At 39.0% G+C, this 26,963-nt stretch overlaps 1 protein-coding gene across 1 annotated transcript in view; it reads left to right on the forward strand.

The window, feature by feature from the left end:
- Window positions 1-5,383: 5,383 nt before the first annotated feature.
- The window catches only part of LOC101340255 (phosphatidylinositol 3,4,5-trisphosphate 3-phosphatase TPTE2-like), a 217,068-nt gene continuing 195,488 nt past the window's right edge, over window positions 5,384-26,963 (forward strand). The window contains exon 1 of the mRNA XM_012558990.1: window positions 5,384-5,529. Coding sequence (XP_012414444.1) covers window positions 5,384-5,529 — 146 coding nt within the window. The remainder of the gene's footprint in view (window positions 5,530-26,963) is intronic.

The following is a 26,963-nucleotide window of genomic DNA, read 5'->3' on the forward strand; positions in this document are numbered from 1 at the left end:
TAATCAAACTGTCACCCTCTTACGATGCAGAAAATTATGTATCTTAAAGAAACCAGATTCTTAGAGATCGACCTCATGTCTCAGACTCCGTTTTGTCTTTGGTTCCATTTCTGCTTCTGAGAAAGTGACTCATGACTGTTAATAGGTAAACCAAGGAGGGGGCAGGTTCCCCTTGGGAAGAACACTTTGTATGTTTTAAACAGACTAACTGAAGACCTCCTACAGGAAAGGTTCATCTTGTATTATCTTGCTAATCATTTGTTCTCTAATGAAAACTAGTCACATGTAAATTTTTCTATATTTTCTGCTTCTTCTAGACAAACTTTGTGTGCTTCTTATGGATACATGTTTCTGTGTAGATATGTTTCTAATTTAGATGATTCCTTTCCCTTTCCAACTGATAGTGAATTTGTGTGGGCAATCTCTTGTTTAGATTCCTGAGGAAGGCATAGACAATACACTTTGGAAACTTCAGGATTACTTTTAAGTATTCATAGTAACAATGCTAGTAAATATTGAAAAGGTAATGTTAAAATTGTAAAATGAAAGTCAGAAGAAAACTCATTGGTCCAACACGCAGGGTATGGTTGGTAGCTTTAATTCCTACATATGATATATCTGAGTTGGTGAAATCTTTAAGAAAATTGGTCCGTCACTATGGGACAAATAACAGATGAGACAGAAGCACACAGTGATCTCTGATCTCATAAGGCAAGGTGACATGAGATAACAAAATAACCTTAGATTTTTTTTATTAGTCCAGGAAAGTGTAGTCTGTGCTGTAGACAAGATATACATAGAATTAGACAGCAAGGTACTTGATTACACATTGTCATACCCTTACAAACACCAGATCTATTTGGTTAGTTACCATCAGGAATAAGTACATGGGCTAGATCACTACTGCATGGGATAGGAATATTCTTAGTCTACATCCTGATAGTATTAGGCATAATAAAATTCATCCTCTATTGTCTTACACACCTAAAAGGCAAAAGAAGGCCTCATGCTAAAATGTTGATGTACATTGAGTCTGCCCACTCCAACAATGCCATTGATGAGAACATCGCTCTTACTTAATAACCTGGTGAAGAACCAGATGGTATCTGGTGGAAAATCAGCACCATGAGTTTAAACAGCCTGCAAAGGCCGCCATCTAGGAGCTCAACCAAGTCCAGGTATTGATCATCAATGTGTTATCTCCAATCTCCGATCAAAAGGAGGGACTGATTTAGGAAATAATACTGGAGTTATTATTCCCTCTCCTTGAGCATACAGGATGTGACCCAGCAGAAGCTGAGCCCTCACAGGCTCACAAAGACACATCATCTGGGCCCTAAGACAACAGATGGGACAATCTCAGAAATTACCTTAAGGAAGTTTTCACAAAAAGGCAATAAAACCTAACCCAAAGGACTTCTCACCTTTTGTCTTTTTCTATTAACATTCAGTGAATAGGAATTTGTTGGACCAATGAAGACCCTCTTGACTTTCGTAACTGAAACCCGTACAAATGATGGTTAAGAAAGATGATTCAGAATGTAAGATTACAAATTTCTAGCCAATCAGTGAAAAAGTGGCACTTTCAATGATTCTACCCATTTTGTGATGTTGATATATACTGATGATTCTGTAACCTTCCTTGGACTCGGGCAGACATGGCTCTGGCAGCATGCTTGTCCACTTCCCACTTCTGTCCTTTTGAATATATGCCAAATAAAACTTTTTTTACTTTAAAAAAAAAAAAAGATAAATGGAATACACAGTCACTGTACCAAAAATAATTGGTCAACGTTCAACCATTTAAGGAGGTAGAATGTGATCAAGAACTGATGGTATCGAAGGAAGAAGTCCAAGCTGTACTGAAGGCATTGGCAAAAAACAAGGCTTCAGGAATTGACGGAATACCAGTTGAGATGTTTCAAGAAACAGATGCAACGCTGGAAGCACTCACTTGTCTATTCCAAGAAATTTGGAAGACAACTACCTGGCCAACCAACTGAAAGAGATCCATATTTGTGCCCATTCCAAAGAAGGTAATCCAACAGAATGCAGGAATTATCTAACAATATCATTAATATCACATGCAAGTAAAATTTTGCTAAAGATCATTCAAAAGTGGTTGTAGCAGTACATCAACAGGGAACTGCCAGAAATTCAAGCTGGATTCGGAAGAGGATGTGGAACAAGGTATATCACTGCTGATGTCAGATGGATCTTGGCTGAAAGCAGGGAATACCAGAAAGATGTTTACCTGTGTTTTATTGACTATGCAAAGGTGTTTGACTGTGTGGATCATAACAAATTATGGATAACATTGCAAAGAACGGGAATTCCGGAGAACTTAACTGTGCTCGTGTGGAATGTGTTCATAGACCAAGAGGCAGTTATTTGAACAGAACAAGGGCATACTGCGTGGTTTAAAATCAGAAAAGGTGTGTATCAGGATTGTATCCTTTCATCATACTTATTCAATCTATATGCTCAGCAAATAATCCAAGAAGCTGGACTATATGAAGAAGTATGTGGCATCGGGATTGGAGGAAGACTAACAAACTACGATATGCAGATGACATAATCATGCTTGCTGAAAGTGAAGAGGATTTGAAGCATCTACTGATCAAGATCAAAGACTGCAGCTTTCAGAATGGATTACACCTCAACATAGAACAAAAATCCTCACAACTGGACCAATAAGCAACATCATGATAAATGGAGAAAAGATTGAAATTGTCAAGGATTTCATTCTACTTGGAGCCACAACACCTGTAGAAACAGCAGTCAAGAAATCAAACGATGCATTGCATTGGGCAAATCTGCTCCAAAAGACCTCTTTAAAGTGTTAAAAAAGCAAAGATGTCACTTTGAGAACTAAGAGGCACCTGATCTAAGCCATAATATTTTCAATCACCTGATATGCATGCGAAAGCCAGACATTGAATAAGACTGTAGAATTGATGCATTTTAATTATGGTATTGGAGAAGAATACTGAATATACCTATGGACTGCCAGAAGAATGAACAAATCTGTCTTGGAAGAAGTACAACCAGAATGCTCTTCAGAAGCAAGGATGGAGAGACTTTGTCTTATGGACTTTGAACATGTTATTAGGAGGGACCAGTCCCTGGAGAAGGACATTGTGCTTGGTAAAGGGTCAACGAAAAAGAAGAAGACCCTCAATGAAATGGATTGACACCATGGCTGCAACAATGGGTCAAACAGAGCAACAATTGCGAGGATGGCACAGGACTGGGCAGTGTTTTGTTCTGTTGTGCGTAGGGTTGCTATGAGTCAGAACAGACTTGACAGTACTTCACAACAAAAACATATTTGTGTGAGTTATTTCTGTACTCCTTATTCTTTTTTATTGACCTGTTAATTCATGTTTATAGCAATATCACACTGTTTTGTTTACTGTACTTTGTAATAAGTTGTCAAATCAGAGAGTGTTAAGTTCTTCTTTTGTTCTTTTTCAAAGTTGTTTTTTCTGTTCCAGTTCCTTTGTATTTCCATATGAATTTTAGAATCAACTCAATAATTTCTACAATAAGAGACTATTGGGATTTTGAATCATTAGATCATTTTAGGGAAAACTGACATCTTAACAATATTGCGTCTTTTGACCCCTGAACAAGGTATCCATTTATTTAGGTCCTCTTTAATTTCTCTCAGCAATATTTCATAGTTTTCAGTGTACAGATCTTTCACATTTATAGAACACTCCATTGAACAACAGCAGAATTCACAAACTTTTCAAGTGCACACGGAACATTTACCAAGATAGATCACATTCTGGGTCTTAAAATAAGTCACAATAAATTGAAAAGGATCCGAGTCATACAAACTATGTTCTCTGGCTACCAGGGAATTAAATTAGAAACCAGTAACAAAAGATCTCTGGGAAATCTCCAACTATTTGGAAAGAAAACAAAACAATTCTAAGTAATCCATGGTCAAAGATGAAATCAAAAGGGCAACTAGATATTTTGACCTGAATGGAAATGAAAACAGAACATATTGGAATTTGTTAAAAAAACAGTACCATTTGCAACAGCATCAAAAATTATGAAATACTTAGGGACAAATCTGACATAGTCCCCTGCCAAACTGTAGCTGAGAGAGTGCATGAGGTTGAAATATACAGACCTTACTCTCTCTTGCTCTCTGACCTCCTATCAAGACCTACCATTGGCTAAACCCTACTGGGGACAACAGAACAAAGGAGACTGCTGATACAGGTTATAAACGTCAGCCTCTCCAGACACAGAGCAGGTGGAGAAGCAGCAAAAGGTAACTATCCAGAACAATGATAAAGCTCTAAATTGTAGGCCCCATGTTCATTGTCAGCTAACAAATAACTTGAATGCACTAAGGGGGCATGTTGGTAACAAGTGAACAAAGTTTCCAATATATGTGAAGATGGAGATTTGGGGCCACCACCAGAAGCTGTATTGCACAATATTTGTACCATGTTGCATTGTACAAGAAGAAACTTTGGTCATCCAACTCAAAGTGCTCAGTTGAAGGCAAAATTGGGAATTTTCATAAGTGGTTTTTCTTTAGGACTGCCACACATCCCATTGTACCTATCATAAAGGAGAATCTCAGTAAAAACTTCTTAAACAACTCTGCAACTACTCTGTAGGTGCCACATCAATTGGTTTTATTCCTTAATATTCTACCAGCCCCAAATTCCTCATTATTTATTCTTCAACATCTTATCACCCTTTAGAAAAGCAGCTACCATCCAAAAACTGTTCTTTGTGTCCTCACATCTGGCCTGATGTCATCAGCCTGACACTGAAGTCAATGGTCATGTTTTATTCATTTTTGTATCTTGCAAAGTGCTTTACAGGAATACTAAATAAATGTTTCATCTTTTTTTCCCTAATACTTGATTGCGTCCTCCGAATCTTATGGAAAAGATGCCTTGAGTAAATGAATTTTTTTTCCCTGAGTTGTGACTATCGACCTTGCCTATTAGTCAAATTTAATTTAATATTGCACAGAAAATATTCAGCTCTCTGGTCATTCTCTCATATGTGTGTGTGTGTATATATATATACATAAATCTCTGTCTCATATATGTGTGCTTATATATATGTGTGTGTGTATATATATATATATATATATATATATATATATATATATATATAAACCAAACCCGTTGCCGTCGAGTTGATTCCGTCTCCAACCTATAGGAGAAGCGAAAAGATCAAAGTAACCTTGTTCAGAATCAAACAGTGTAAGAAGCATCACCTCCATTCTATTAAAAAGAAAAAGTAATAGGTGAGACTGTGTCTGCTGTGAGGTCATTATCTGTGGCCTTTACCTTGGTAACCCCTCCCCCCACAACCACCACCAATCTTTAAGGAGAACGGCATGTCTGTTTTCAAGTCTGTGTCGTCTGGGACCAAGTTCATTCTATTCTATTTCGACAGAGATATCAGGACCACCAGGAATCCTTTGCGCGGGGTTGCCATGGACACGGAGTTCTTATTGCAGTACTGCCTTGTTTCAAGCGCCAGGTAAAGACCTAGGGGTGGGGGTCTCTGAGCAAGGGGTCTCTTTGTCGGCTAATATTATCTTCTCACCCTCGTCAAGAGAGTATACCTAAACCAAACCCGTTGCCATCGAGTCGATTCCGACTCTTAGCGACCTGGAGGGTAGAAAAGTGTAATGTCGGTTTTAGAGCGGCAGCCCCCGCGCGGCTGGGGGACGGGGTCTTTGGGCCCTAGACGGAAGGTTTGCCCTGTCCCCAGCTGCAGGGACCACTAATTGACGTTCCTCCTCTCCAGGGGCCTCTCGGAGTTCCCTTGCCTTGGGGAACTGGAACAAACAGGCGGATGTAAAGCCAAAGTAGCAGTAACTTTCTTGCTGGCCAGGAATAGGGTGAAAGTTCGGCTTCACTGCCTTTGTTTTGGGAAATTAGAACAATAAAATAAAAAAGAATGAAAGAAAGGAAACGCGATTACCCTGAAAACAGCAGGACAAGGAAACTGCTACCAGGATCTTGAGTGAAGTTCGCTCCCACTTAGGGAAACAAACGAAGTCACAAGATCCGAGACCTACTGCGCCCCGCCACCTCGTCACCCTCCTCCCCATCGGCCCGCCGCCTCCTCCGCCTCGCCCCGCCGCCTCCTCCCCCGCCCCTCTGTCCCCATATCCTCACCTCCCCACCCCTCCGCCCCCAGGCCCTTTCCAGCCGACCCGAACCGGACCTGCTAAGGCAGCCCCGCCCTCAGGTAGGCGCGGACTGGGTTTGCAGGGAGGGGGACCCCCCCCCCAGCAATATCTGGTTCTGCCTTCGTCCTGGCTTGCCGGGTCACATCTCTGGAGCATGAAGCTGTAGCCTCGGAGTTTTGAGCCTCCTCCTCCTGCTGCTCGTGAGCTGGTACTTCTTAAAGATACGGGATTTACTGGTGGTTGTGCCCCAGACCCAAAACTCAGTAGCAACACTTACGTCCAAATTGGTTTATTTATTTTTCTTTTTTTCAAAAGTGTTTTTTCTATTTGTTTTCATTTTTTTCTCCTTCCAAGAGTTTAGGGGGTTTATGGCTGATATCTGGCTGCCTCAGAATAGATATCATGTTATTACTTATTAACTTCGCAATGTACTTTGCAATGCCTTTTTATTCTCCAGTGACTTCCAGTTTTCCTACGTGGCTCTGTGAGATGTTGAGGCGCACAACTGTTTGTTCTCCCACTCCTGTGTTTTATTCCAGGACAAAATCATTATTAATCACTATAATGATGTAAAATTGATGTGAAATGTGTTTTGTTTCACTTTTTGGGTCCTTTGTAGGAAACAGGTCATCTTTCAAGTGTTCTTGAGCTAAATTTAAATTTTGTTGAACATTCAATTTTTTTTCTCTATTTTTTGAGCTAAATAACAAGGGTGAATACAGAATACATGTTTCACAGGGTTGATAAAATTGCACAATATTGTAGATTTTGTAAGTTTGTGGATTCAAGGCTTTAGAAATACAGATCCATACCTAGTAAGTTTTATGGGTGACTTTCTTTTTATTTAGAGGATACCATGTGTGTTTTAAACACACTGAATGTAAAATTCATATATGTTTTTCCTTTTTTTTAGAGTAGTTGTAGATTAAATTCAACCACAAGACAACACCATGCAGAAGTTAAAGAAGAACCCTTTTTGTCTCTGTTTTTTATGTCACCGAAGTAGTAAGTAAGTGATATGACTCAAATATACTGAATTTTAAACATAATTCTCAGCCTTGGTTAATGGAATAGGGAATACATGTGTACCTTCTTTCCTAAGAAATGTGAGCTGTATGCAAATGAATTTATGCATGTGCTTGGCAAACTCAAAGACCTTGTTCTGTGCCTGTACTTTCCTTAAAAATCTTCGGTTTAGCAGTATGAGAACATGTACGTGCTGGTTTCTTTAAGCTTATCCTTCAGCTGCAGCTGGTAGCCCTAATGGAGGATTCCTTCTAGGAAACTACTCTCCAGAGGTGGCCACTACAAGGGCTTTAGTTGTCCCATCTTGATAAACGCCTGAAGCATCATTAGTTACCACAGTGAAGGTCATAAATGGATTATTAGTGAGATTAAAAAAATAAAAAACAGTTGCCACGGAGTCAACTCCAACTCATGGCAACCCCATGAGTGGCAGAATAGAACTGTGCCCCATAGGGTTTGCAGTGGCTATGATCTTTCAAAAGTACATCACCAAGGCTTTTTTCCAAGGCACCTCTGGGTGGGCTTGAACTTACTTCCAACCTTTCAGTTAGCAGCGGAGCACGTTAACCATTTGCACCACCCAGGGACTCCATTAGTGAGATTAATGGCTTATAAACTAGCAAGTTGGATGTTAGAATTGCATTAAAATTCAAGATATGTGTGTGAACTGCCTAAAATATTTTAGAGACAGTGCCACCTTTGTATAAACAGGATATATAAGAATCTAATGTGTGAGGTCTATAGTATGTACCCTTAGGGATGACACCTGAGGCTTAGTCCCTATATGGTCCTGGCTCCAAACACTGGTTTACAAGAATCTCAGCCTCTGGAATGTTGGTGTATCTGCAGGGAATGAACCTTTCATGTACAGTGATACTTGGAGTGCCTAAAAGGGCAGAGAGTTTACAGTACAGGTTATATGAACTTTTCTTGATACTAAATGTTTATTTGATGAGCATCTGTATGTGTGGCAGATTGGTCTGAGACTGCCTGTCATCATAACCTGTAGCATGATAATACGTGGCTACTCTTCCAAAAAGCACCTAAGCAGTATGTACAACCAAATTAGTTAGATCAGTATGTAGTACCCAGCTTCTTTAGAAGGTAGTTTAGCTACCTACTTATTTATGCCCCATGGGGAAGTCACAATTTCTTTCCCTAAGAAGTTTATAGAGTTATTGTTTCAGGCTTTATACAACACTCTCCCTGAAAGGAATTCAGGTAACATCTAGTGATGTCTTGTGCCGCATTTATAGATTGGTACCCTGGCAACTTCCTTAGCAGGTGTGGCCTGTCATCTGGATCTGATGAGTAAACTGAGTATCTGATAGTTCTCTTCTTCAGTAGAAGCCATCTGGAAAATAGTCATTCAGTATGCCTGCCTATGTAAAAAACTCAAAATTCTTTCCTTTTTGGTGGTCCAAACATTTTCCCTAATGTGATTTATCAGTTTATTCTAAACAGTCAACCCTGTTGGTCTTCCCTTTTGAGAAGCAGCTAATACCTATAGATGTCTTTCTTTTATGAAAGATAAGCTTTCCCCTCCTAAGGCCTGAAGGAACCTCCATGAACCATTCTTCAAGAATGTCAGGACACTCACCTAGAATTAGGAAGGCACTTTCATGGCTCCTCAGCCCTGGCAAGAGGGATTTAAAGATACAAACTCTAGTCTTTTTTCCAAACAAGTGGGAAGAATGACATATTAATGTCTATTTTTGCTTAGAGTTTTAAACTGTTGATAGAGCCCAAAACTGATTTGTGAGGGAGACTTTTAATTAAAGAGTTAAATATTTTTTTTAATACAGTGTTTCCAAAATGTGTTCTGTGCACATTTCTTCTCTAATTAGGAGTTTCTGTGGTCAAATAGGAAACCTTGGTGGCGTAGTGGTTAAGAGCTATGGCCGCTAACCGAAAGGTCAGCAGTTCAAATCCACCAGGCGCTCCTTGGAAACCCTATGGGGCAGTTCTACTCTGTCCTATGGGGTCACTGTGAGTTGGAATCGACTTGACAGCAATGGGTTTGGTTTTTTGGTGGTCAAATAAGTTCAGGAACCTCTGAATACCCCAGTCCTCTCAGAATCATGGTGCTTATCAGCATTCAAGTCCCACAGCGAACAAATGTGTGCAACCAATAATTTCTCAAATTTACTTCAACATTTGGAAAGTTAGGTTAAGTGTAGTGGCTAAGAGCATGGATTCTTGAGTCAGAGGTCATTCCTATCTCAGCCCTACTTCTTCCAGGCTGGTGTTGATAGGCAAATTATTCACCCTCTCTGTGACTCATTTCTGTCATCTATAAAAAGGAATAATAATATATACCTTATAGGAGTAAATGAATTATTATATGTAAGGCATTTAGAATAGCACCTGGCACATAAGTCCTATTATTGATGTTGATGCCTATCAATATCTCCACAAACTAGTATTCCATTATATACACTTTGGGAAATGCTGCCAATGATATATTTAATATGACCCAAGGATGCCACTAGAACAATTACTAGTGTGTTCATTTGAGATTTGTTGTGTAAAAAAGCATTTCCTGTGAAATTTACCTATTCATCACTTGCAGATTTGAAATTTATAGGCATATATAATGTCTAAATGTAAAAGCTAGACAATGAACAAGGAAGACCAGAGAAGAATTGATGCCTTTGAATTGTGTTGGCAAAGAATATTGAATATACCATGGACTGCCAAAAGAACAAACAAATCTGTCTTGGAAGAAGTACAGCCAGAATGCTCCTTAGAAGCAAGGATGGCGAGACTATGTCTCACATATTTTGGACATGTTATCAGAAGGGATCAGTCACTGGAGAAGGACATCATGCTTGGTAAAGTGGAGGGTCAGCAAAAAAGAGCAAGTCCCTCAATGAGGTGGATTGACATAGTGGCTGCAACATTGGGCTCAAGCATAGCAACAGTTGTGAGGATGGCATAGAACCGGCAGTGTTTCGTTCTGTTGCACATAGGGTGGCTATGAGTAGGAACTGACTCGACGGCACCTAAGAACAACAACATAATGTCTAAAAGTTCACTTGAAGAAAAGTTTTCAGTGCTAAAAAATGCTTAAAAACCATATATATAACAATCATGAAAAAAAAAATGGAATCTTCAACCCTTTCCACTATCACCAAGAAGACTTAAAACAGTGTCTAAAACCAATTTTATATCCTTTTGAGATGTGAAAGATATGATTCAGTTAACAAAAAGCTATGGGATTAAACTGTCTATTCATTCTAAAATTTCAGCATTCATTTTCTTAGCATTTTGACTAGTCATACAACTGTTTCTAAAGTCAACTTAAATGGTAAGGTCTTAAGATGGTATAAAATCTTTCATTCAAGATGATAGCAGATAATTTCATGTCATTGTTTTAGAAAAGATGAGGGATTTGAATACTGCTTTCAGATCAAGTAACTTCTCTATTAAATATAACACAGCTCTTTCAAGGTTCATATCTGTATTGTCGCTGAGATATAGTAGAGAGGAAAAGATGCAGGCTAGTTGACTGACGACACCAGTCTGCTTCCCAGAATTACATCTTGATGGGCACTGTGGATTGGTTGTCCGCTGGTCAGCTTTACCTGTTCACGTTTTCCAGCAGGTTAACATATATTAACCAAATTCTGGAGACCAATGGACACATTAGAATCCCAGTTTATTAATTTAAATCTTATATATAATTGGAAGGGGACAGAATGCTCACTCATAATGGTTGATGGAGACATTCTCTTCTCAGAATAAATATCTTCTTAGAAAACCACACTAAGGCTTGTTCATGAGGATAGTCAGGATAAAGGCAGTGAGTGATCTCAGGGATCATCTGTACCCCTCTTTCCTGTTGGGCTTCACCTCTCAAGTAGTCTGGAAAACATAAGTCAGCCTGGTTAGAGCTCATGGTATTCTGGCCAACATGGAATCTTTGGGAGTTCTTTCCTTACTCCATATAGGCCTGCCTCCACTCGCTTTTATAACATTAGAACCTGTGTTACCTTTAATTAGATCATAGTTGATCTGACATTGTTTTTCGCCTCCTTGCTGGTCCCTTAGGAAGATAAGAACAGCACTTCGGTCCCATCCACCACTCATTTGAGATCATGTGTAGTCAGGTACTTGTACAGATGACTGTCCTAATTAATTTTGTGTTGATTTTCATCAGTCTCTGTTTCAGAGTGTGACATCTTCTGACTTGTGGACTGAGAGTGATGTAGCAGTATAGGTTTTTCTTTCCTACTGATGGTGATCATGACATTTTTGTGAAGGGATAGTATATTTTATATTGCTTATGAAGTAAAAGGTTTCCAAGTAAGGAATTAGTCGACCTTTTACAACCAGATGATTCTCAGGTAACTTACTTAGAAATTAGATATTACAGCAAGGAGACAAAGTTCTCTGGTTCTACTAGGTTTCATTTTACCTACCTAGAAGTTTTGACTCCCGCAGTATCAATAGAAAAAATTAAAACAAGTCTGGGGGAAAATTGTGCAGTGACAGATGGTTTTCTAATTTAGAATATCCTGTAGAATAACTGGTTTTTCTTATTTGGACACATCTGTGTCCTTTTTTAGTGTCATCTCCAATCTAAGAACCCTACAGATATATCTTATTATGTCCCATTGAAGTGTTTCTAAAATGTCAATAATTTAATTGTAAATAAATTAATATTTGAAATGTGATTTAGGCGCAATTTATTTTAAAGGAAATGTTTAATGAATCTTATTAGAAAATTAATTATTAATTCATTTAGCAAAAATATATAGAGCACCTATTATGTGCCTGGAGCCCTGGTGGCACAGTGCTCAAGAGCTCAGCTGCTAACCAAAAGGTCGGCAGTTCGAATCCATCAACCGCTCCTTGGAAATTCTATGGGGCAGTTCCCTATAGGGTTGCTATAAGTCGTAATCGACTTGACGGCAATGGCTTTGGTTTTTTTTTATTATGTGCCTGGCATTGATATAGGTGCTAATGATACAGAATTAAAACACAGAGAATAAGTTCTTGTTCTCTTGAAGTGCACATTCAGGCTGAAGAAGCATGGGAGACAGAAAACAAAGTAGTAAATATAAACATAGCAGTTAGTGAGAAGTTTGTGATAAAGTTCAGATAGGTTGGTGTCATGAGGAGTGAGTGAGGCCTGCTTCTGGTTGAGCGTCAGGAAAGGGCTCTCTGGGGCAATGAAATTTTAGATGATGTCCAATTGACAAAAGGCACATAACTGCTAACTTTTTAATTTTATATACTGGAGCTTATCATTTGTTAGAAGTAAAGCATATATATACTGTAGTCATTCTATCTCTTACTATAGCAACAAACAAAACAACGCATTGCTGTCAAGTCAATTCCAACTCGTAGCGACCCCTATAGGACAGAGTAGAACTGCCACATAGGATTTCCAAGGAGCCCCTGGTGGATTCTAACCTTTTGGTTAGCAGCTGCACTCTTAACCACTGCGCCACTAGGGCTCAGATTCTTACCAGGGAGATGAGGGAAATTCCTACTTTCCTTTTTTGGCCACTTCAATAGATCAACCTCTTCTAAGAGTTTAGTGAGGTTTGCGTTCTCTTATTTTTCCTTGTGTGGTGGTGCAAACAGTTAATGTGCTTGCTGCTAACCGAAAGGTTGGAGGTTCGAGTCCACCCAGAGGCACCGTGGAAGAAAGACCTGGCGATGTACTTTTGAAAAATCAGCTATTGAAAACCCTATGAAGCACAGTTCCACTTTAATACAACACAAAGGGTGTTTCCATGAGTCAGAGTCTGGTTTTATATATGTATACGTTTATGTATATACATATTTATAAACTGCTAAAAGCTCTAAGGATTTTGAAACAGTTTACTCGAACTATGGAAAATTTTATTATTCTAGTTAGAAAGACAGCTCAGGATCTGTCTAAAGAGTAAACATTAAACTTCCAATTTATACCTGCCTATTAATTACTTGCACTTTGAGCTAAGAAAATGGCTGATCTTGGACGTAGGTTGTGAATTTTTTTTTCCTTGCTTCATTAGCATTTTGCAACAGTACCTAAAAATTTAATTTAAGAGAAAATGAAGGCTAATAAGTCAAAGACAGGCACAGTGGTTGAGTGCAGACTGGTTCAAATCCCAGTTCAGCAACTTAGAGACTGTGACCCTGGGCAAGGTACTTAACCTGTGCTTCAGTCTCCTCATTCTTGAAATAGGGATGATAATAATAGTAACTGTCTCAAGGGGTGTAATGAGACCAATTGAAGTAATATTTGTGAAGGATTTAGGACAATGCCTGGCACTTAGTAAACACCACTTAAGTATTTGTTAGATGAAACATCACTTCCATGATATTCTTTCTTTAATTTACTATTGTTTCAAATATTTCCTCTTCTCCATTTTCTTTTTTCATTTCTTCTTAGGTATCTATAATCCAGATGTGAGGTATCAGTTTTTATTCTCTATGTCAGTTGGCTTTTCTTTTATATGTTCTATCTCTTTATTCTTTCCTGGTATTTTCTGGGGGTTTCTCAGTCTGATCTTTCAACTCACTATCTTTTCACATGTACCCTAACTATTTATCTGATGAATAGATTCTTTATTTCAACAACTACAATTTTTTACCTAAGATTTACTCTTGATATTTTTGATAATTTCTTATTCTTATTTCATGTAACTAACATCTTCCTGTATGTTCTTTTTTTAAATTTTATTATGCTTTATGTGAAAGTTTACAGTGCAGATTAGTTTATCATTCAAAACTTTATGCACAAATTGTTTTGTGACATTGGTTGCAATCCCCAAAATGTGACAGTACTCTCCCCTTTTCCACCCCGGGTTCCCCATGTCTATTCATTCAGTTTTCCTCTTCCTTCCTGCCTTCTCATCTTGCCTTTGGGCAGGTGTTGCCCCTTTGGTCTCATATAGTTGATTGAACTAAGAAGCACGTTCGTCACGTGTGTTATTGTTGGTTTTACAGGCCTATTTAATCTTTGGCTGAAAAGTGAGCTTCGGGAGTGGCTTCAGTTTTGAGTTAGCAGGGTGTCTGGGGTGCCTGTATATTCTTAAGTGTATTTCTCATGCTTATTTTAAAATCTTAGCCAGTCTCGTCTAATAGTTCTGCTTCAGATGGAGTATGTTGTTTGGTTTGCTGTATTTCTTTTTTAGTAATTGCACTCCTCAGGTGCATCTAATCATGTTGGCTGTGCGCTCACATTCCTTGTGGCTATTGTCTACTCAGTCTGGTAACTTGTATTGGGGAAAGGCTGAAGGTTTGAATGAGACAATCTTAGTATGTGGCTATTTTCTTGGCATAATTATTAACAGTGTCCTCTTTCATTTTCAGATGTGTTCTGATTTGGATGATGAATTATATAGTCACTAGCGTTGAAGGCTAGGGCCTAAACTAAGTGTTTCTCAGTAAATTAAAGATAAGTCCCAGGACAGAGAGCCTCAGAAACCACAAGCACTGTGACCAGGCAACCCCTCTGGTCAGGGTATGTCACCTTTAAACTGTTAGTGAAGCAGCATTGGAGGAGGCAGTCTCCCTAAGTTGACACCCGATACTCTGGAGCTGGAGGGAGTGGAGTACTGTTGGCCCACACACTGCTCTTCAGCTCTCCCTGTTTCCATCAGCTAGCCTAGTGCTACCCTAATTTTACTGCAGGCGGTACCTGGGTAATTGCTACCAGTTTCTACTGAGAAAGTCAGTGGTTGTCCCCAGCAACTCAGGAGAAAGGCAAAACAGAACTTGAAAGCTTCCCTTCCTCTGAGCCTGTCAAGGCTGCCCAGGTCACCCTCTTTCCCAGGCTGTCCACCACTAAAGGGACAGCCTTCAGTCCTCTGGTGTCTCCCAGGGTTTGTTGGCGATGTTATTCCTTGGAACCCATACTTCTGTTCAACTTCTTTAGTTTTGGGAAGAGGATGCCTCTTAGAGTATTGTTTGTCATCTTGACAGGAACTCAAGATTGCCCAGAAAACCATAGAAGTGTATTACTTTGATGAGTAACTTTAAATGTATTTGAATTAAAAAATAGATATCAGTTTATACTGTTGTCACATACTGACTTTTATGGCAAAATGTTTCATGAAAAGGGCAGGCTATCTAAAAGTCAATAATATTTGTGAAAGGATGAGTGTCCATCATGATTATATAAAGTTGACAGTGCTTTTGACATGTGTCTCCTTCTATACTCATTGCTGTTGAGTCTACCCTATAGAACTGTCCCATAGGGTTTCCAAGGCTGTAAATCTTTACAGAAGCAGACTGCCATATCTTTCTCCTGTGGAGCGGCTGACGGGTTTGAACCGCCGACCTTCTGGTTAGCAGCTGAGCACCTTAACTACTGCACCCCTAAGGCTCCTCTTTCTCATTTTATAGATGCAGATATTATTCTTTAGAGAGGTAAAGTAAATTATCCAGGCCAGTGGTGTGGGTGGAGGGGAGTCATGATTTTCGGTAATATGGCCAGATATCTTTTTGAAAATGAACTCTGAGAAAAGGGAGGGAAAAAAAAAAGTCAATCTGAGCATGTGCTTTACTTTCAGTTTAGGAAATTTAATACAAATAATTCATGCCATCCCTGACCTTCCTGTACTTGTTTGTTCTCCACCAAATGGCTATGAAGGACTCATCCTTTCCATTGGAATTCTCTCTGTTCCTTTGTTTTCTTTCTTTTCTCTGTATCCCTTTATCAGCTATTACCGGATCCACCTCTCCACATCTACATTCTCATGTCTCTCTCATTTCCCAAGTTTATTCCAGAGTGGCCAGAATGGTGTAGAAAATGGACAGGAAGGAAAGAGACTTAATCATCAGTGCTGCTTCTTCCTCACCTCCTTCCTTCTCTTTGCATTAGACACACACAAACACACATGTATACCAGGATGCCTGAGGGTCCCACTTCTGTACCCTGAAGTTGTTTCTTCATTTCCTGCAATGTCTCCTCAGAATTTTACTTCTCGAATGTCTGACTTTATTCTCTTCTGTGTGACTTTTACTCTTTGCAGAGTTCAGGATGTTTTAACAGTCTCTTCTGCATCCTCTGGCATAAATGACAACATGGGGTGAGTGGACTTGATTGATATGAGTGGGGAAGAGTATTGGGAGCAATACAGAGTTTTTTTGACACTCTCTCCTTGTTTCTGTAAGCATCTGTTTGTGACTTTCTTTCTCTTTGGATCTCAATAGAAAAAAAGAGGAATGTTTCATAAGAGGGAGACTTCTAACTCCTAGTCTGTTTGTAACCATTAATTGATAACAGCCAAAATCCTTAGAAGATCATCAGGATGCTTGTGTATGAACTGTACCATCGTGTTCCAAGGGAGGAGAGAAGTCCTGTTTGAAAACCAAGAGGATGATAGCAGTGGATAGGAAAGAAGGAGGCCTCAGTAGAAAAGAAAGAAGCGTAGATCTGTCCATGACCATCCAGAGCTCTGCCACCTTGTAAAGCTAGGATCCCAATATCTAGACCCACCCTCATATTGGATCGAGTCCCTGTCTCAGGCATGCAGTTATTTGAACTTTATCTGAGGGACAGGACAGAATCCATGTTACAAGAAGAGTAAGGAGGTGTTGGAGGGACTTGAAAAGCAGAAATCTAGATCTGCAGGAAGCATGGGAACCTACAGAGTAAAGTAGAATTTTAAAGTAAATTTTGCTTCTGAATGCTACTGTATATGCAATTAGGTTTAGTAGTAAAAAATTGTACTTAAATCTGTACATTTAAAATTTTTTAGCACGGACTCGAATGAATTGACATCTGTAATCTGTTATGGGGCCACCAATACCAGGTAAGGTATAAATGTAGAGAGAGAGGGAGAGAGAGATTGAGAAATGAGAAATCCAGTCATGGGAGCATCCAGGGCAATACAGTTTCCTTGACAGTTTCTCTAAAGACTGCTGACTGTAAACTTCTGCAAGTAATTTTCTTTCTCTTTTGGGTGTAGGTGGGACACATACAATGAGGTCGTGAGAGGGAGACTCCTCATCTTTCTGTGGCCCTTAATGACTGTCAGCCAAAACCTTAGAAGTCTATCAGAATGTCTCTGTATGAGCATATACTAGAGGAGAAAATCCTATTTAGAAGCAGTGGTCAGGAAAGAGAGGAGCCCTCAACAGAAAAGAAAGGAGCCTGTAGACCTTAGATCTGTCCCTGATCGTCCTGAGCTTTGCTACCATCTGAGACTGGTGTCTCAATACCTAGACTCACCTTCCTTTTGGATAGAAACCTTGGTTTAGGCATGCAGTTATTTGAACCCTGTATGAGAGGTAGGAAAGACATACATGTTAGTGTGAAGAACACGGAGGTGTTGGAGGGACTTGAGAAGCAGGAAATTAGAAGGGGCAAGAGAGATGTGTATGTACAAACTGAAGTTGCATTTGAAGCAAATTTAAGCTGAAAATGCTGCTACACATAGGGATTAGATTAGTTAGTAAAGAGCTATACTTTAATAATCTTTATTTATTAAGGTTTCTGGAATGACCTTACATCTTCAATGTAAACATGCAAAGCCTTATTTCTAGGGAAAAATGAAATAGCAGGTTTCAAATAACTTTCTACATGTGAATTTTTAAACAATTAACGAGTTCATAAACTGTGAAGTAATTGTAGCTAATATGAACTAAAAAAGATAGTCTGTGAAGTAATGTGCCATCTCACTATTTATATTTTTCATTGTTTAGCACTGATCAAAATAAATTGACATCATTAATCTGTGATGATGCCACCAGTGAAAGGTGAGTCATGAATACATACAAGCAGGGATGGGGGAACAGAGAGAGAGAGCGAAAATGAGCAAGAGGTAGAGAAAGAGAGAGAATGATTAATTGAGATTGAGATTTGCCAAATTCAGTCTTGGGAGTATCCATGGGAATACAGAGTTTTCCTGACACTGATTCTAAAATTCTTTCTAAAATTTAGGTTTCTAATGAGCTGTACTATATTTGCTATATCGTTTAGATTGAGGCAATTCTTGTTGTTCAAATAAAATGATCACATTACTGTCCCATGTGGCAAATCTCTAATGATGTGTTTTTGTATTTGTTGTCATTAAAGTAAAGTAGAACAACTTTCCAGACTCGATAATGTTGATGAAGATATTGAACTTCCCCCTTTATATAAGTAAGTACATTTGAAGGGTAGGAGGGAGCCATTGATGGGTCTTTTATCTTTGAGAAGACAAGGCTTGTGCCAAGGCAAGAAGAGAAATGGAGACTGTGGAAAGGCATAAAAATGTTTAAAGGGTACACAATAAATAACTCTAACTGAATTTGCAAACAAGTACCATGTTTGAAAACATCTCAGTTGATATTCCATTAGTTTGTGGATCCTTGTTTTTCACCATTGCCTTCAGTGCAGCTTGGACTTCTTCCTTCAATACCATCGGTTCTTGATCATATGCTACCTCCTGAGATGGTTGAACATTGACCAACTCTTTTTGGTACAGTGACTCTGTGTATTCCTTTCATCTTCTTTTGATGCTACCTGTATTGTTCAATATTTTGTCCATAGAATCCTTCAGTCTTGCCAGTTGAGGCTTTTATTTTTTCTTCAGTTCTTTCAGCTTGAGAAAGTCTGAGTGTGTTCTTCTTTTTTGGTTTTCTAACACCAGATGTTTGCACATCTCATTATAATACTTTGTGTTGTCTAGCTGCCGTTTGAAATCTTCTGTTCAGCTCTTTTACCTCATCATCTCTTCCTTTTGCTTTAGCTACTCTATATTCAAGAGCAAATTTTAGAGTCGGTTCTGACATCCATTTTGGTCTTTTCTTTCCTGTCTTTTTAACGACCTTTTGCTTTCTTTATGTGGGATGTCCTTGGTGTTATCCCACAACTCTTCTGGTCTTCAGTCATTAGTATTCAATGTGTCAACTCTATTCTTGAAATAGTCTCTAAATTCTGGTGAAATTTGACTCTCATGGACTTGTTTTAATTTTCTTCAGCTTCAACTTCAACTTGCATATGAGCAGTTGATGGTCTGTTCTGCAGTTGGCCCCTGGTCTTCTTCTGACTGATGTTATTGAGCTTCTCCATTGTCTCTTGGCACAGATGTAGTCGATTTGATTCCTGTGTATTCCATCTGGTGAGGTCCCTGTGAATAGTTGCATTTTATGTTAAAAAAAGGTATTTACAATGAAGAAGTCCTTGGTCTTGCAGAATCCTATCATGTGATTTCTGGTGTTTTTATCACCAAAGCCATATTTTCTAACTCCTGATCCTTCTTCTTTGTTTCCAGCTTTCACATTCCAATCACCAGTAATTATCAATGCATTTTGATTGCATGTCTGATCAATTTCAGACTGTGGAAGTTGTTAAAAATCTTCCTTTTTTAAAAAATTTTATTGTGCTTCTGATGCAAGTTTACAGCTCCAGGTAATTTCTCATTCAAAAATTTATACATATATTGTTTCATGACACTGATTACAATCCCTACAATGTGACAGCATGCTCCCCCTTTCCAACCTGGGTTCCCTGTGTCCATTTGTCCAGTTCCTGTCCCTACCTGCCTTCTTGTCTTGCTTTTGCACAGGACTTGCCCATTTGGTCTAATTATTTGATTGAACTAAGAAGCATGTTCCTCACGTGTGTTATTTTTTGTTTTATAGGCCTGTCTAATCTTTCTCTGAAAAGTGGGCTTTGAGAATGATTTCAGTTCTGGGTTAGCAGAGTGTCCAGAGGCCATAGTCTTGGGGGTTCCTCCAGTCTCTATCAGACCAGTAAGTCTGGTCTTTTTTCATGAATTTGTGTTCTCTACATTTTTCTTCCATTCTATATGGGACTCTCTGTTGTGATCTCTGTCAGAGGGGTTGTTGGTGGTAGCTGCGCACCATCTCATTCTTCTGGTCTCAGGCTGATGCAGTCTCTACTTCGTGTGGTCCTTTGGTCCTTTGGCTAATATTTTCCTTGTATCTTTGGTTTTCTTCATTCTCTTTTGCTGCAGATGGGATGGAACCAGTAGATGTATGGCTGCTCGCAACCTTTTAAGACCCCAGACGCTATTCACCAAAGTGAGATGTAAAACATTTTCTTTATGAACTATGTTATGCCAGATGATCTAGATGTCCCCTGAGACTGTGGTCACCAGCTTCCAGCCCCAGCTACTGATCCCTCAAAGTGTTTAGATGTGTCTAGGAAACTTGTATGCTTTGCCTTTGGTCCAGTTGTACTGAATTCCCCTATATGGTGTGTTGTCCTTACCTTCACTGAAGTTGACAATTGTCTACTATCTAGTTAGTGATTTCCCCTCCCTCTTCCTCCCCACCCTCATAACCATCAAAGAATGTTTTTTTCTGTGTATAAACTTTTTCTTGAGTTCTTATAATAGTGGTCTCATACAATATTTGTCTTCTTATGACTGACCTATTTCACTCAGTGTCTTAGTCATCTATTGCTGCTGTAACAGAAATACCACAAGTGGATGGCTTTAACAAAGAGAAATTTATTCTGTCACAGTCTAGGAGGCTAGAAGTAAGAATTCAGGGTGCCAGCTACAGGGGAAGGCTTTCTCTCTGTAGGCTCTGGGGGAAAGTCCTTGTCATCAGTCGTCCCTGGTCAAAGAGCTTCTCAGCACAGGGACCCCGGGTCAAAAGGATGTGCTATTCTCCTGGCTCTTGTTTCTTGGTGGTAGAAGGTCCCCATGTCTCTCTGCTCACTTCTGTGTTTTATATCTCAAAAGAGATTAGTTTAAGACCCAACCTAATCTTGTAGCTTGAGACCTGCTTCATTAACATAACTGTCTCTAATCCTGCCTCATTAACATCATAGAGGTAGGATTTACAACACGTGGGAAAATCACATCAGACGACAAAATGGTGGACAACCACACAATATGGGAAATCATGGCCTAGCCAATTTGACATATATTTTAGGAGGACACAATTCTATCCATGACATTCCACCCTATATCCCCCCAGAATTCATGTCCTTGCCACATGTAAAACATATTCACCCGATCATATCATAGCAAAAGTCTTAATTCAACTCCAGGTCCAAAATCCAAAAATTCCTCTTCATCTGTGAAATCTAGAATACAAGTTATCTGCTTCCAAAGTACAATGGTGGAACAGGCACAAGCTAGACATTTCCTTTACAAATGGGAGAAATTGGAGGGAAAGAAGGAATAACAGGCACCAAGCAAGTCAGCCTTACCCCTCAAGGCCTGAAAATAATCCTCTGTTCTCTGAGACCATTTACACAATGACCCTGCCCTCCAGACGCTAGCTATTGGCCACACTCTCTGGATTCTGCTTGGAGGCCTGTCAGCACTGGGCTTCAGCTCCTCCATCCAGGGCCCCTGGAATGGCAACTCTGCTCCCTTGGTTTTGGGTGACCCCATTCTCCTGGTCCATCTGAATGGCGACTCCACCTTTTGAGACTGAGGCAACTTTGCTTCCAGTGTTCCTTGTCTGTTCCGCTTCTGCTTCCTGGTTCCTTGGCCTCTCGGCCCCTCGGGCCTCACTGTGCTTGTCTGCCCTGCTGGGGCAAGTGTTCCAGAGCTCTTTAGCTCCACCAATAAGTGCCTGGAGGCACCCACTCCACCAGTAAACTTCGGCCAGAAGGCATTCAGATCTCTTGCTCCATGGGTTGGTGGGCCTAGCTCCACTAATAAGTGTTTGGAGGCACTCCACTCCACCAGGAAGCCTTCTACAAAAGGCACTCAGGTCTCTCGCTCCGTGGCTTGGCTCCAGCGCTGTCTCATGCTGGTCTTCTTGTTCTGCTGCTACTTCTTGCCATCTGCACTGTTTCCAGTGTAACAGCTTTCCACACTTCCTTCTGAGTCCTCACCAGAATTGTGTTTGACATCATAATTCCACCAACAGTCTCTTCAAGACAATATAGGCTTTTACTATTAGGCAGTTTAACTCTTCCAGCCTCTATCCATTCACAGTTTCAAAACTGCTTCCACATTTTAGGTATCTGTCAGAACAGCACCCCACTCCTGGTACCAAATTCTGTTTTAGTCATCTAGTGCTGCTATAACAGAAATTCCACAAGTTGATGGCTTTAACAAAGAGAAATTTATTCTCTCACAGTCTAGGAGGCTGGAGTTAAGAATTCAGGGTGCCAGCTACAGGGGAAGGCTTTCTCTCTCTGTTGGCTCTGGGGGAAGGTCCTTGTCATCAATCTTCCCTGGTCAAGGAGCTTCTCAGCACAGGGATGCTGATTCCAAAGGATGTGCTATTCTCCTGGCTCTCATTTCATGGTAGTATGAGGTCCTCATATCTCTCTGCTCACTTCTCTCTTTGTATCTCAAAAGACACAACCTAATCTTGTAGATTGAGTTCTGCCTCATTAACATAACTGCCTCTAATCCTGCCTCATTAACATTATAGAGGTAGGATTTATAACACATAGGATAGCCACATCAGATGAAAAAATTTTGGACAGTCACACAATACTGGGAATCATGGCCTAGCTAAGTTGACAGGTATTGTGGGTGGACACAGTTCAATCCATGACACAGAGATTCATCCATGTTGTGAGATGTTTTGCAGACTCATCATTGTTCTTTATCGTTGCATAGTATTCTGTCATGTGTACGTACCATAATTTGTTTATCCATTCATCTGTTGATGGGCATTTAGGTTGTTTCCATTTTTTAGCTATTGTGAATAGTGCTGCAGTGAACCTGGGTGTGCATGTGTTGTGCATGTGTCTATTTGTGTGATGGCTTTTATTTCTCTAGGGTATATTCCTACAAGTGGGATTGCTGGGTCTTATGGTATTTCTATTTCTAGATTTTTAAGGAAGGACTGCTGTATCATTTTCCAAAGTGGTTGTACCATTTTACATTCCCACCAGCAGTGCATAACAGTTCCAACTTCTCCACAACCTCTTCATCATTTGTTATTTTGTGTTTTTTGGATTCATGGCAGTATTTTCAGGGGAGATGGTATCTTACTGTAGTTTTGATTTGCATTTCTCTAATGGCTAATGATCATGAGCTTTTCCTCATGTGTCTGTTGGCCGCTGGAATGTCTTCTTTGGTGAAATGTCTTGTTCATATCCTTTGCCCATTTTTTAATTGGATTATTTGTCTTTTTGTTATTGAGATGTCGAAATTTTTTGTAGATTTTAGAGATTAGACCCTTGTCGGATATATTGTAGCCAAAAATTTTTTCCTAGTCTGTAAGTTCTCTTTTTACTTTTTATGAAGTCTTTTGATAAGTATATGTGTTTAATTTTTAGGAGCTCCCAGCTATCTAGTTTCTCTTCTGGTGTTTGTTCATTGTTATTTATGGTTTATATACTATTTATGCCATGTATTAGGGTCCCCAGCATTGTCCCTATTTTTTCTTCTATGACCTTTATCATTTTAGATTTTATATTTGGATCTTTTATCCATTTTGAGTTAGTTTTCATTTATGGTGTGAAGTATGGATCTTGTTTCATTTTTTTAAGGATGGACATCCACTTATGCCAGCACCATTTGTTAAAGAGACTGTCTTTTCCTCATTTAATGAACTTTGATACTTTGTCAAATATCAGCTGCTCCTAGATGGATGAATTTACGTCTGGGTTCTTGATTCTGTTCCATTGATCTATGTGTCTTGTTGTACCAGAATCAGACAGGTTTGACTACCATAGCTGTATTGTTGTTGTGTGCCATCGAGTCCATTCTGACTCATAGTGACCCTATAGAACAGAGTAGAACTGCTCCATAGAGTTTCCAAGGAGATGCTGGTGGATTTGAACTGCCGACCTTTTGGTTAGCAGCCGGAGCTCTTGACCACAATGCCACAAGGGCCGTATAGTAGGTTCTAAAATCAGGTAATATGAGGCCTCCCACTTTGTTCTTCTTCAGTAATGCTTTTCTTATCCTAGGCCTCTTCCCTTTCCATGTAAAGTTGGTGATTTCTTTCTCCATCTCGTTAAAGAACGCTGTTAGAATTTGGATGGGGGTTGCATTGTATCCTTAGATTACTTTGGGTTGAATTGACATTTTCACAATGTTGAGTCTTCCTATCCATGAGCATGGTATGTTTTTCTACTTATGTAGGTCTGTTTTGGTTTCTTGCAGTAGTGTTTTATAGTTTTCTTTGTATAGGTCTTTTACGTCCCCGGTTAGATTTATTCCTAAGTACTTTATCTTCTTGGGGGCTATTGTAAATGGTATTGATTTGATGATTTCCTTTTCAAAGTTCTCCTTGTTGGTGTAGAGGAATCCAACTGATGTTTATATGTTAATCTTATATCCTGCTACTTTGCTGAAACCTTCCTTTAGTTCCAGTGGTTTTCAAGTGGATTCCTTGGGGTTTTCTGTGTATACAATCATATCATCTGTGAGTAGGGATAGTTTTACCTCCCTCTTACCAATTTGGATGCCCTTTATTTCTTTTTCTTGCCTTATTGCTCTCCCTAAGACTTCCAGCACAATGTTGAATAAGAGTGGTGTGATAAAGGGCATCCTTTTCTGATTTCTCTTTCAAGGGGAATACTTTCAGTGTCTCTCCATTTAGAATGATATTAGCTGTTGGTTTTGTATAAATGCCCTTTGCTATGTCAAGGAATTTCCTTTCTATTCCAATTTTGCCGAGAGTTTTTATCAGGAGTGTGTGTTGGACTTTGTCAAATACCTTTTCTGTGTCAACTTATAAGATCATGTGTTTCTTTTCTTTTGTTTTATTTTTGTGGTGGATTATGTTGATTGATTTTCTAATGTTGAACCATCCCTGCATACCTGGTATGAATCCCACTTGGTCATGATGTATTATTATTTATTTATTTTTTTTGATATGCTATCAAATTCTATTGGCTAGAATTTTGTTGAGAATTTTTACATCTATGTTGATGAGGGATTTTGGTCTGTAATTTTCTTTTTTTGTGGTGTCTTTGCTTGGCTTTGGTAGCAGGGTTGTGCTGACTTCATAGAATGGGTTTGGGAGTATTTCTTCTTTTTCTATGCTCTGCAATAGCTTTGGTAGTATTGGTGTTAGCTCTTCTCTACAAGTTCGGTAGAATTCTCCAGTGAAGCCTTCCAGGCCAGGGCTTTTTGTTGTTGTTAGGAGTTTTTTTTTTTATTATCTCTTCAGTCTCTTCTTTTGTAATAGGTCAACTTAGTTTTTCAATTTATGGGAGTTTGGGTAGTTAGTTTGTTTCTAAAAATTTGTCCGTTTCCTCTAGGTCTTCAAATTTTTTGGACTACAGTTTCTCATAGTATTCTGTTATGATCCTTTTTATGTCAGTTGGGTCTGTTGTGATATCACCTGTCTCATTTCTTATTTGGGTTATTTGCTTCCTCTTCTGTTTTTCTTTTGTCTGTTTGGCCAATGGTTTGTTGATTGATCTTTTCAAAGAACCAACTTTGGTCTTGTTGATTCTTTCAGTTGTTTTTCTATTCTGTATTTCATTTAATGCTTCTCTATTTATTATTTCCGTTCCTCTGGTTCCTGACAGCTTCTTTTGCTGCTCTCTTTCACTTTGTTGGAGCTGTAGGATTAATGTTTTGATTTCGGCCCTTTCTTCTTTTTTGATGTGTGTGTTTATTGCTGTAAATTGACCTCTAAGCACTTCTTTTGCTGTGTCCCAAAGGTTTTGGTAAGATGTATTTTAATTCTCATTTGATTCTATGAATTTTTTAATTCCATGCTTGATTTCTTCTATTACCCAGTAGTTTTTAAGCAAGGCTTTGTTCAGTTTCTATGTATTTGATTTTTTTTCCTTGCTATTTATGTTATTGGTTTCTACTTTTATGGCATTATGATCAGAAAAGATGCTTTGTATTATTTTGATGTTTTGGATTTTGGTAAGGCTTGCTTTGTGGCCTAAAATGTGGTCTATTCTGGAGAATATTCCATGTGCATTGGAAAAGAATGTATACTTTGCTGCTGTTGGGTGGAGTGTTCTCTATATGTCTGTGAGGTCAAGTTGCTTGATTGTGGCATTTAGATCTTTTGCATCTTTATTGAGTTTCTTTCTAGATGTTCTATCCTTCACTGAAAGTGGTGTGTTGAAGTCTCCTATTATTGTGGAACTATTTCTCTTTTAAATGCTGCTAGACTTTCTTTTACGTATTTTGGAACCTTGCCATTGGGTGCATATGTATTTATTATGGTTGTGTCCTCCTGGTGTGTTGACCCTTTAATCATTATATAGTGTCCTTCCTTATCCTTTATGCTGGATTTTACTTTAAAGTCTATTTTATCGGAGATTAATATTGCCACTTCGACTCTTTATTAGCTATTGTTTGCGTGATATATTTTTTTCCATCCTTTGGATTTTAGTTTATGTCTTTCTGTCTAAGGTGTGTCTCTTGTAGACAGCATATAGATGGATCGTGGGTTGTTTTTATCCGATTTGCCACTCTCTGTCTCATCACTGTTGCATTTAAGCCATTTACATTCTGTGTAGTATTGATAGGTATGAGTTTAGTGCTGTCATTTTGATTTTTTTAATTTTATTTTTATTGTACTTTAGTTGAAGGTTTACAGAGCAAATAGTTTCTCATCAGTCAGTACATGTATTGTTTTATGACATTGGTTAACAACCCTATGACATGTCAAAACTCTCCCTTTTTGACCTTTTTTTTTTTTTATTTTGGTGAAAATATACATAGCCAAAGATACACTACTTCAAAAATTTCTACATGTACAATTCAGTGACATCGATTACATTCTTCCAGTTTTGCTGCTATTCTTACTTTCGATGAAGGTTTACAGAACAAAATAGTTTCTTGTTAAACAGTTGGTACACATGTTGCCCTATGACAATGGTTAACAACCCCACTACATGTCAACACTGTTCTTACTCAACCTTGGGTTCCCTATCACCAACTTTCCT

The sequence above is a fragment of the Trichechus manatus genome, unplaced genomic scaffold, assembly GCF_000243295.1.
Source record: "Trichechus manatus latirostris isolate Lorelei unplaced genomic scaffold, TriManLat1.0 scaffold00205, whole genome shotgun sequence".
NCBI lineage: Eukaryota > Metazoa > Chordata > Mammalia > Sirenia > Trichechidae > Trichechus > Trichechus manatus.